This window comes from Ptychodera flava, chromosome 4, assembly GCF_041260155.1.
Source record: "Ptychodera flava strain L36383 chromosome 4, AS_Pfla_20210202, whole genome shotgun sequence".
Taxonomy (NCBI): Eukaryota; Metazoa; Hemichordata; class Enteropneusta; family Ptychoderidae; genus Ptychodera; species Ptychodera flava.
In genome coordinates, this window is record NC_091931.1 from 31,524,355 (window position 1) to 31,537,592 (window position 13,238).

The window sequence follows — 13,238 nt, forward strand, 5'->3', positions numbered from 1 at the left end:
GGTTTGTGATAGTGACAAAGCGTCCATCGTCTGATTCACCCGGCCTGGTTTACATATTACATACTACTAGGTCGAGGTAGTTGGTATTGTCCTCCTGGTTTTGAGGGCGAGTCCATGCCCGAATAAATACCGAAGTTGACCAAACCACTGCACTGTTATACAGTACGTGTGCAATGAAATAACTTTACCATAACACAACAGAGCATGCGCAATCGTGCTGTTTCCTCTGACACTCATTCTGATACTCGCTTTGAGTCAAAGGACCTTTACATATATATATATATATATATATATATATATATATATATATATATATATATATATATATATATATATATATATATAATATCTCTGGACGAACTTTTTGACAACTGAATTTGTTTCACTATAGCATCAGAAGTGTGTGTGATTTTGTGTACAGCATTAGTTTCGCTTCACAACACTATTGTCTGAAGCTGTTGGAGGTCAATTTTACCCATGTTTCACTTCACAACAATCTTTCATGGCTCTTTTTTTCAAATCCTTCTGTGCTGACTCTAATTTTTCTCTAAAATAATGGCAGTAAATGAAATACAGAGTTCCATCCTTAACTCCGTCACTTCTGATAGACTATGAACGTCTCAATTAAAGGCCCTTTTGGCGATCCTTGGGATCGCCTTTGTTCTAGGCTGGAAGAGATTACGGAGGGTGTCATAGCCTTTTGTTAAAATTGTAATCTGGTGGGTAAACTTTGTGATGAGACAATCTGGCGGTAACAAAAGCCTTTAAGGTACCCATGTCAACACAGCAGAGTTGGTTGGAACTCGGGGGGGGGGGGAATGTGAGATGATCGCCAGGCATACCTATATCCGTTACAAAATAGACTCGCGCACCTAATTCAGAATATCACATGCATACGTGTACGTAAACGTATACAAGTGTTTTAGTTTATTATAAAAATAGCTGACAGCTACAACATCAGTTGTTGTCAGTCATTTTCCACCACAGTGTCCGAGAAATGTTATATATTTTTTAAAAAAAGCGTCCCGACCTGTCATACATTTAGGGATAAATATTTGACGAGACTAAGATAACAGACCGAGTAAATGTAGTATTTGCGGAAAATATGTCTGGTTGTTGCGTTGCAATCGACTGGTAACATAACGCTACTTGCTCAGTACCAGAAACACGATTGGAACTAATTTGGGATAATTGGATTTTCATATTTTTCAGACTTCTCAAAAGTGTTAGGTGCCGTATAGCTGAATGTTGCAATATTGCAAATTACTCATAAAAACAAGTATGTAACGTAAATGGAAAAGCAGATGAGATTACATTTGTAGATGAAATCGACATTTCTTCACCATCCAATTATCCCAAATTAGTTCCAATCGTGTTCCGTATATTGACTAGACCGGGGCACCGCCTCTGATCGAAGGTGGATAGCGAAATGCCTCGAATTAAGGAAATCTTGTATGAGAATTCAAAGAACTTTCGAGAAGTCGGGTTATGGGTTGAAATATTTGCACTTGACGATCACTGTTGAGTAGACAGTTATCTAATCTCCAAGGACGATGTATGTCTGCACTTGGAGTGCACAGTAAGTTCATGTTACGGTTGGCCGTCTGGGTTGTAAAAGTCAATAAAATTTGCAGCAGTTCAGCGCATAGGGTCAAATGACCACCATCGACCCACCACCTTTGACGTCAATGTCTTAGTCGTCACTAAGTCCAATTTTTTACCAAAAGACTCCAGGTTAAGCCAGTCCACTGCCCGTACCACAGGCGTTATGTGGACTGGGTAGTTTGTAAAAGTGGCGTTTATGCTACGTTCCGACGTTTTGATACGTAGCCTTACCACAAAGCTACGTATCAGTACGTCGGAACGTAGCATAAACTCACAGCATAAACTACTCTTTTACAAACTACCCGGTCCACAAACGCCTGTGGTTCGTACATATCCATCAACAACATAAATTGTTTTCGAACCAACACTGTGACTAAGTCCTGGTTCGTGAGTTTTAAACTTGGAGTATTTTAGCTATCGATGTAGACCCTTTTATTCAAACGTAGACATCGTGTTTATCGAGTTGGCTTTCCGGAGAGCCAAACCGTGTCTTTCCTTCCCTTTTCTGCGTATATCAAATAGGACACTCCGCAAGCCGGTGTCTCCATGAGCCTGACGGACATAAATAGGCGCTTGCTATAAAATAATTAAACTAAATGTACAATCAGATACGATATCTCGCTAATTTTAAAAAGGGTCGTAATGGCTTCCTTTTGGACGACAGGACTGGCATATATAATGTGGTCGGTTACATGTTTAATATGCAAGACTTTGTGCATCATCGTCGTCAAATTTGAATTATATACTAGTATGGTATGAGAAAAAAACCCCGAAATAATAAAAGATATTAGTAATAAAGTTGACGACTTGTATTTTGTAGCGAACTTGGGCTGAACACAGGCGTGTACCCAGCAGTATACATGTAACGCATGCACTCTCCCGAGTCCTGTATAGTTTGAACTAAGTCGTAAGTCATTTTGTGTCTCCACCTGCCGATGATTTTGGCGGAGTCTCTCGTGTTTTTGAAGCCGTACTTGTCGTCCAAGTCGTCCGTCGAGGCGTCCTCTTTGGTGTTGTTGTTGATCCACTGGTGGACGTCGTCGCTGATGGGCACACCAATGAACCTGTACATCTTGTCGGCGTAATAGTGGGGGTTGGACGCGACGTCCTCGAAACGGAGGACGAGGAGATTCTTTTTCCAGGGAGCTAGCGTTACGTCTGAGTTGCTGTAGAGTACGTAATTTCTCAAATTTACGTCGCAGTAGTGCTTGAGTCGATCCCTGAGAGTTTCGTCCAGATTAACCACGTCCTGGGTCATTCCGGCTATGATGGGATCGTAGTTGTAACCAGACTGGTAGACGGGCATCAACGATGCCATCATTGCCCGGGGATCCCGGATAAGTATGATAACCTTCAAGTCTATGAAAGGGTCCTGCATCAAACTGATGAAATCGCGGATGTCCATCATACGAATGGTCTTTAAAGCAACGTTCTTGGCGGTGCGGCAGCAACCCTTGGCCTCGTATATATCCAACAGGGGACACTCGTCATCTCGTTGCCACAGATAGAGACCGTTATACCACGTGAAGTACTCCTCCATGCCAGCCGTGATAAAATCGCAATTGAACAGTTTCGAGAGAGCGCGCACCCCATCCACAGACATCTGCGGTCCGTTCTCCATCCTCCTCAGACCGAAGAGGGGCTCGAAGAGATAAAAGAAATCCGGGTGTGAGTTGAAAAACTGACCGACAAAAGAGGACCCAGTTCTCATTCCCGCCGACACTACAACATTCACACGTTTCCCTTTGCTTGTGATTTCATTATCGGCGGGTGTATCAAAGGCACTTCGCTCAGTGTTGCGCGCCGGCGACTCTTCACCGCGATCCTGATCGTCCTGAACATTTGGACGCCAGTCAAACTCTCGCCACATTTTCCAACGTTTGTTTTTCCCGCGTTTGAGTGTGGGCCTACGTAGAGTCGTTTTCGATACCTCAGCTGTGGTGAAGACGTTCTCATCGAGGAGTCCCATCCAAGACGTTGATGTGCCATCAGCCGTTGTGTCTGTACGCTCTCTGATTCCATTCGTTCCTTTCAAGGATGTTGATGTAACGTCTTCCGTCCCACGATTTCTCCTCTCACAGAGGACTTCCTCGAATTTCAGGATATCGCGAGAATGGGTCCCGGCTGGTACTTTCTCCTGACCAGAGTTCCGCAGCAAACTTCTGTCCATGATTATTATAATGCAAATGGACGGCACAAAGAGCGCCCAAAATAAGTAAATCGTCTTCATTTCCACCCTCTCACCTTTGTATAGATATTACGAAATCAGCCGAAACCTTTCTACAGAGTGGTAGTCCAGCTGGGCGAAGTTGTGTTCACAGGCTCGATCGTCGTACGATACAAACTGCCGATTCAATAACGCAAAAAGTTAATGAAGAGGTTGCGAACTGGCGTGAGCGACATACATGGCAGTGTTTTCTGCATCCGACTTCTTGAAATGCCTGCTGGTTCTTTGACCTTCACTTTTGAGGAGTGTACAAAATGTATCTTTGCCACGGTGCGCTCATGCAAATGAGCCAGCTCAATGCACATTGATGGGTCCGTGGTTCAAAGACAATACCAATCCGAGAGGCGCTATTTATATTCCAGTCACACACATCGTCAGTCGCGGCACACAACCTCGTGAGGCGCACAAGCTCACGATAATATACCCTGTTCTCGCTTTACCTATCTTGCGTGAGTTTCGGGGTCCTCGGAATCGCCTGCCACGCTGACACCGCCACTAACACCGCCAAGCCGCATAGCGAAGAGCCCCACGTTTCTCTCCGTCAATCATTGACTTGTGGCGCACACTGGTCCACTATTTGGTGTACGAACGGTGACACAACTCTTCCCTGGCTATTGTTACGACGCCTGATGTCGTCGCTCGGTAACAAAGATCAGCCGGAGCTTCGTAAGTCGCTATGCTGTTCGAAGATTCTGAGGCACTTTCTGAGAGCTCCGGACGCCGGACGCCCATTCCATCTTCTGTTTTCAATGAGTGCTAACCTGTTTACAAAGGCGCTTACATAACACTGAATAAGGGCTGAATAATAGCAAGAAAGGATTTGATTACAAAGGAGCGTCAAAATCACTGGCATGATTATTAATGAGCTGTGTCGGTACGCCCTCTAGAGTTGATATGGGTTCACCTCGAAGACAGGAATTTACTCTACCCACTTGTAATCTTACACGTAAAGAAATGCCGAAGTACGATAGGAGGTTTCACGCGTAAGAGGGTCATAAAGAAGGGGGATTGGCTCGGTAGGTATACTAAGTAAACACTTAGAACAGTTATTTGAAAAAAATGTGCATTTGAATTGATAAATGATGATACCAGACAATGGTATAAATAAAATAAACTCCGCACATACAGAGAGTTGAAAAAAAAGATTTATTTCGCGAAAGTTGTCTTCATATCATAAAAAACCAAGGTCATAGATCAGCCCTGTGTAAGTTACGTATAAGTGCACACATATTACGCATAGAAACAGGTAGTGTGATAGACACATTAATGTGATAGACAGAGAATGCCCAGTTTCAAGTTGCCAAAACAAACAAGTAGAAGATGAGATACATTTCTGTTCTCACTGCAAAGGTTAAACAGACATTAGACATGATTTTCTCAGTAAACTAAACATTTGTAAAATCACATCCAAAGATACACAAGACCTTATAAACATTTTTTCAAGAACAGACAAATTATTATGTGAATTGGGAAAATACATACATAAATGTTTTAAATTCAGACTAGAAAAATGGAAAAAAGAAGTAAAATATTGATGAACATGTTATATCATATATATATATATATATATATATATATATATATATATATATATATATATATATATATATATATATATATATATATATATATATTGTACTTTATGATCAAGATCCTAATTTGGATACGATTTCAATAAAGGCTTCCTTTACTTTACTTCACTTCCTCTTAAAATCTATGAATCCAGAAATTCTTTTTTAAATGTCGTCAACAACAGTTTGTTGACCTACAAACTTTTAACACTAGAGGGCGTTTTGAAGAAGTCCAGTGCGCTTCAAGTCGACGAGACAGTGAATTCCACGTACACCCGGGGAAAGTTATAGACGAATGCCAACGATTATTTGGAATTGGCGAGTGTAAATGTTCCTTGGTGAAGAATAAGAACTTGCAGTTGGCATTCAAAACAAATATAGTGAAAAAAATCATAAAAAAATAAAGCTGCTGTCCCTTTGCAGTACGAGTAGCGTACATTGTTTTCGTGGATTCTAATGGAATTCCACAAATATTTTCCTTCGAGTTAACGGTCATTTTTTTATGGTGACGAGTTTGCCGAACAACATTTCCGAATGTTGGACGGGAATACCGGCGTGGTTGGAGGCATAGATCCTAGAGGGAAATATGATGCTTTTCTCTAGGGTCTAGGATCTATGTTGGAGGCGATAATTCCACCTAGGGAGCCTTCAGTAATTACAGGGGGTAGGCCGGGGGAATGGGGGTCACATTTTAGTAAACTGTCCAGGGGTCACCTTTTATAATACTATCTTGGGAGGGCCATTTTTAACAGAAGCTCATTTTACAGCCTCACCTTCGATTTTCGATGTGATTTTTCCTGAATTGGAAATAACCGACATACACACTATCCACAAGCTTCACAAGCAAAGAAGATCCAGTGGTAGCCTATATTAAATGCCTTGAACATTATACACCTATTGACTTGCCATGCATAGCATGGGATATGCAGACTGTAGGCAATGAATTAGTTTTCATTTCTACTTTTAAACAGAGGTGCCTTGATATCGGTAGTCAACTATGGTCATGTGATCTAGCCAATTCCTCAAAGCTGGACTCATATCGGGTTTTTAAAAATATTTTGACTTTCGAAAAGTATTTGAGTTGTGTAAATGTTGAAATATTTAGAACAGCTCTTTGTAGATTTAGAATTTCTAACCATAACCTGCTTATTGAAAGTTGCCGTTTTGAAGGTCTAGCCAGAGAAAATAGAATATGCCAGTTATGTAATTTGCAATGTGTTGAAACAGAATTTCACTTCTGCTTTATTGTCCCGTGTATGACGATTTAAGGAAAAAATTCCTCTCGCCATTCTTTTATGAACAACCATCAGTGATTAAATACACCAGCCTATTAAATTCCCAGAACCCCCATACTTTAATAAACTTGTCAAAGTTTATTTACCATAGTTTCAAGTTACGGGATGGTCTATTGCAGACAAATTGATATTACACATGGATTTTCTCAATTCTTTGTATAATGTAACCATTTTCAAGTAGTAATCCCCACTGTATCTGTCTGTATATTTATTGTCACTTATTGTATAAAAGGCCGGAGGCCTGCAATACATAATAAAGGATGATTGATTGATTGATTGATTGATTGATTGATTGATTGACTTGCCATGAGGGCAACAGCATGCGTCTTTAACCCCGAGGGACTGTGAGTCACCCCCCAAAATAGTCTGTTTTTGGCGGTGACTCACAGACCCGAGGGGTTAAAGACGTATGCTGTTGCCCCCATGGCCAATCAGTATGTGTTTTATAAAACACCTCACCGGCAGTCTTGCATAAGTACCATACACGAAACCTGTCGCATGTAATATGTTGGAATGGTTCGGCAAGAAAAGTTTTTCCCGACAGCATCGCAATACTTCTGCAGAACATTCAATACACCTTGTATTATCGTTTTCGTCCGTTTTGAGTCCTTGTTGGAAACCAGAGCATTCAGTTCTTCTTCAGAAAGTAGGATAAACCGAGAAATTTCTCGACTATCTTTTCGCTCGGCCGCAGACGACATCTGTGTTCACATTCCAGTTCGCGCAAGCGCAAATGCCGTTTTTGAAGTCAGAAGACATCATTTGTCGGAACTGACGCCTGGCAGGCAACAGTTCCAACAAATGATGCCTGATGACGTCGTTTACGTGGATCAGCACAAAAAGCACGCATCCCACGTGACTATCAATCGGATGAGGTGTGTTAAAATTAAAATTGATGAAAGGGAAGAGACAAAAACTTCTAGGACTAATGGCAAAGTGTATATGAGTTATCAAACGTCTATAAATGCACAGATAATGTTAGTTTTATTTTGGAAAAAAGTTGTTCATAGTTCTCTCATAGATTACCAAGTATAGCGAATCAACATTATCGATGAAATCCAAAGGGCCAATTTCTTGTACACACAAGCAAGATTATCACCAAACATATATAATTGTACATGTACAGCTTGTTTTGTGGCGGAATGTTGTCAATAGTTTGCCTGATAAACTCCCATGTACTATGATTTGATATTTTTCGGTGAAGCACACTATCAGCAACATTTTGCCTTCTTATACCGGTAGTTGCCCAAAATATGGTGACCCTACCGTAAATGCATGAAATATCTTGTCCCTTCAAAAATGCTTGCACGATAAAATGCGACCCTCCCTCCCAAAAGGCAAGCCACCCCCCTGTAATTTCTGTCCCTAACTTACATAAAATAAAACCTATCGTTATGTAAATGAGCTGATACTATTTCAGAAATTTCTTGGGAGAATAGTGCAGTGATTGGAGCAGGGTCAAATTTTAGAACGTTGGACAAGGGGAATGGTTAGACATGAGGATAAAGCAGGGTCATATTTTACGTTACAGGTGTGCACTGATTTTCCCCGGCCAATCCATCCCCTGTAATTACTCCAGACACAGCTTGGTTGTGTCATGACGTACCGTGCATGTGAATATGAAGCAATCAAAAGCGCCTCTAGCTGGAACTTTTGACGAATTTTCCTTGAATTTTGATTTTTTTTATAAAAAAAAAGTTACTCGTTCTATTCTTTCAACCCATAAATCCGGTCAAAATGCCCAGTGTTCAATTTGTCAACAAAAACTACACGTGTGTACTGAGTGTCCGATGTTATTGTTTACGACTTTATCATTCGTTTGTCAACGTTAACATCGAATCATGGGGATCCCGCATGTTACCTTGAATTGCGATGTTAATGCTTGCCTTTCCAACATACCATACGAAGGGGAACGAGAGAAGATATTTCTTATATAAGAAAGGAAAAAATGAAATATTACCAATCATTACGGCTATTGTTCCTATGAAAGGAGAAGTCTGCTCTCCGCCGGCGAATGACGCCACCACTCGTTTGTGTGCAAACCACAGTCCGTCAACGTGTGCAAAAGATCACAAAAACACTCTCTGAGTCTGACATTAACGATTGCAAAAAGTTAATTCACTACCCCCATTTGCATTGGCATTCAATCTCCCGTTCAAAGTGTTTTTGTCAATCAGGGTTCAAGTGTAATATCTCTACATCTAGAGTAAAGAATGTTTCTTTGCAACCATCGAGAGGTACCAATAATCATGGCAGTTCTCGCCACAAATCATCCTGTGTTGCAAAAAGTGACATCAAAAGAGAATCACAGAAAATAGAAGACAGAGTATATTTTTATATATTTTATTATATAATGATTTTATAGTGAGGGCATTCTTGGATACACGTCAAACGATCTAGAGTATACATGTTTATCTAAAAAGGTAAAAATAACATTTTGAACGCACAAAATAGAACTACCGTTCCTCGCAGCTATCATTTAGCCGTAAAATGGTACCAACTATCGATAAATCAGATCGACTCAAGAATCTCTGAAACTATAAATTCGCGGAGTTGGGGGAGACATATAGCAAAAACAATCACAAATCTCTTGTAAAGTTTCTGAAGATAGGCACCAGGATGAGGTAGTATGAACCGTGCAAAGAACGAGAGGAATTTTGTCACATTTCGTGAAGCGTCTTACCGCTTACTAGAATTTTGCACATTAATACGAAAATGGGGTCATGCGTCTCTCCTATTGTGGAAGCAGAACTTCCTTCATGTTCTGCTGTATATTTTATCTCTCACTTAGGTGATGTACACGTGTTTCATCATCATCATCATCATCATCATCATCATCATCATCATCATCATCATCAACAACAACAACAACAACAACAACAACAACAACAACAACAACAACAACAACAACAACATGCAGGCAGGCGTGTAGCGCAAAAACGACGAAATGTAGAACACGGTTTATGGAGTGACCCTGTACAGGTGGAGGTGGTGGGGCAAGCGCATGTACAATATTACATGCAGTACCAACGAAGTGATTACTATTGATCTTGCCTTTTTCCCGCCATACGGTCATCCGACCTGGACTAAATTTGTGGTCTTTTTTGGCACTTATTCGTTATTGTGCTTCGAATAAGTAAATCTGTGCGATTGAATCACGGTCCGTTAAAAGAGGCGTGCATGTACACAGCGCAACTGAAGAAACCCGTGCCAAAAATTCATAATGGTGGTCGCCTGCATGTCATAATATATTGTATAAAGTAACCGAATTACAATGAATGTTGATGCTACTAAGAGTGAACCTAGACTGGCCCCCAGTCGCTTGGCTTTTTTCAGCAGTTGAGTCAGTAGCTGGCTAAGCATGGGCCAAGGCGTTCACCCCACGATCTATAAAACAGCCAACCACTAAGTGCAACAGTGTGCTGAAGTTTAGTCCTTCATTTGTTCTCTTTTGATAAATTAATATGCCCTCAGACATGGAGCAAGTCTACGCGAACCCAGAGCTCTTCAGTCAGTCAATGTCATTCGCAATATGTGATGAAGCGTATTTCGCAACCAAAAGGTTTGTCCACCCATAGACCAGCTAGACTGAGTTCCAGGGTCAATGGTTAAACACCAACTTTTCACACCAAGAGCACAGGACACTGTCATTAGCGGGACTTATAGTAATAGGGTGTATGCTTTATACATCATCAGATTCTAGTGGTGTATAATGAAAGACGAACGCTTAGTAGTATATTTGCTGAATAAGTTTTTATTATGTATGTGCACACGGCGTGTCATCGGGAATTAAATCATGATAAAAGTGGATGCATTTGTCAAAAGCGACTCGAACAACAGATCAGTAGTGAAGACATAACTAAGTTCTACAGCTTCATTCCGAGATATGAATGAAAATCTCATTAGACTGCAAGGAAATCAAGTTCAACTGAAAACATGGGGACACCTTTGAGGTCAGAACACCCTTGAGATCTCCACTTGGATACTAGGGATGTTTCAGTTGTGTGTGTCAATACAATTCAAGTACCATCGTCATTTTTTGTCGTAGGAAACAAAACGAATTTTCTCATTCTTCTTCCTAAGTATGTAGAAGTGCAATATGTTACGTTATTATAACGAGTAAATGACTTCTTGTCCTGCTTATTCTTAATTTAGCGACGATGGAAAATATATACGTACTGACATAATACGGCATGATTTTTGGATTAGAGGGAGACTTTTTTCAGACATGATATAAATAGCGGGAAATACATGATACGTTAAAGGTACAGCACTGCAGCATAGGCCACGAGAGTTCATAAACAAAATCTACTTCTGATGCATGCTACTGACGAGCAGAAGTGTCGGTTGTCTCGCTACTTCGTCTAATGTCTGGAAGTGGGAAAGGACAGAGACGGTCTGCTTTTTGTGAACCCTGTTCCTCTCAGAACGTTCTTGAAAAAGCGTGTTTATCGTGCATGCGTGGGAGTCGTTAGCACCAATGTGAGTCAATGCCACATATGATATGACGTCACGTGCAAGGAATGTAGTTTTCGCGGGAAATTTATCTGTGTGATTGCCCCACTGTCTATTGTGTACTAAATGTATTTATTACAAACAAACATGTCTTATGTTAGTTATGGCTGCAGATCTGCATTGGAATACGCTAACATTGTAAACGGTACCAGTATCGGAATAAAATATATTCTTAAAATAATGACAAACTTTAAAAAGTAACGGGAACTCTTGACAACATTTTCTAACAAACTTCATTTCGAGTCTGAAATTATACAAAGCTACTTTCGGATAAATCTACCTTTGTCTCCATACAATAGTTGTTGTTGTCATGATCGATAAATCAGTTCCTTGCATTCGAATTAAAATACGCTACTTCCAGTCACCCATAAAGAATACCAGCTATTCGAATAAGTATATCTGGCTGCACGAGGAATGCCGGGCGAATGACAGGACATCTTTATGGAAACATTGCGATTTCCAAAGGAGATAATATACTAGGGTATTTCCAAAAAAAGCAAGCGGGAAAAAGCAAAAAAGCAAGCAAGTATGTGGTCACCAAGAGAATCGTACGGTATAAAGTATTTCTGCATAAAATCGATAGCACCGACACGTTTTTTGCTTCGTAGAATCCCATCGATCTTCATCACCAGAAAAAAATCATCCGATGTCGGTGTAAATCACAGCTCCCTCCACAGTAACTGTGTCTAAATATACTTTATATTATGTCAGACATGTTACGGAACGTCACATTACAAATTTCGATGAGCTTAAACCACAGTCCCTCTACTGACATCACTCTGGGACTGTGGCTTTCTCAAGCAATTCAAGCAATTCATTTTAGGACTTGTTCTGCAGTAAATGCAACAAATAATCTGTTATTTTGTAGGGTGTTTTGCTCATTCAAATCACTCTTATTTTTGATCAAACCAATAAACCAACTTGTAAAGTGGCGGTACAAAGGATAACCACAAAGACGCATTGTCGCCTGAATATAAGAGGGCGCTAAGTGTTTGGCGTGGTTCCGATCCGAGGGGGGTATAATTATGCATGCAGTGCAAAAATGATCCCCAGGCTTGTTTTATTTTTGACACTACGTCACACTGCAGTTTTTAGAAACAAGCCAGACACGCTACGAAAACAGACGGTGTTATAAAGATTAAAATCAGTCTCTTGGCGCGATCCTGTTCTTAATTTTGCCAGATACTAAATTTTAAAAACACTATTGCGGATAAAGTGTGCGATCGGGTTGAAAACCCAGTCAAACATAGCCACGGTGACCGTCGGGACATAAAATACACGAACTATATATCATAAGTGTTTTGTATAGCAGTATCAAATGCTTGGCATTTTTTCATAAATTAATGATTTGTGTGGATGCGCTGATATTGTTTGAATAATAGGATTTATCCCCGTTTTTTTATTGCAATGAAGGAATACACTTAGTTTCTTTCTATTTTTTGTGATGTGGATTTCCTTCCCCGATCTAAATCACAGACTTACATTGCGTCTGCCTTTTGTTAGAGGGAAACAGGCGTCGGAACTGCGCCTGTGCGAGTTTCTTGTTTACAAACAATGTATTTCGTGCATGATATCTACATGCACCTCATCATCATAGCTGCAACATTAAAATTATATGATGTAGATTATGACAGACATGTTTTAACTTTTTTCAATCACCATCGTACCTTGGATACAGTGTTAACATTGGTCGTATGGGTTCCATACAACCTTTGCGCGCAGTTCCGACGACTGTATCCCTTTAAGGAATACAAAAAATAAATTTCAAAAACGTGTTTTATTACCTGACTGAATGGCAACGGACAGTTGTACGTTTCCATTACAGTGATACGCTTGGGCAAGGCAAAGAGAAATAATGATGTTAAAGTGGCTGGTCATTTGTCAGCTTTTTTATCTAAAAGCAAACTAGCCAACATGATAGAAAATTCAAAGGAAAACAATGGGCTGACACTATGTAAACACTCAATGCCAACAACAACTAATGCGAGGGCGAGGGATTGAAAACTGCTCCTTTAAATGCCCTAT

General features: G+C 40.4%; 1 protein-coding gene across 1 annotated transcript; it reads right to left on the bottom strand.

Annotated features, from left to right (window-relative positions):
* Window positions 1-2,392: 2,392 nt before the first annotated feature.
* On the bottom strand, window positions 2,393-3,775 carry LOC139132236 (carbohydrate sulfotransferase 1-like). The gene has a single exon (XM_070698625.1). The coding sequence runs from the start codon at window positions 3,773-3,775 to the stop codon at window positions 2,393-2,395; it is 1,383 nt and encodes a 460-aa protein (XP_070554726.1).
* Between the last annotated feature and the right edge of the window lie 9,463 nt (window positions 3,776-13,238).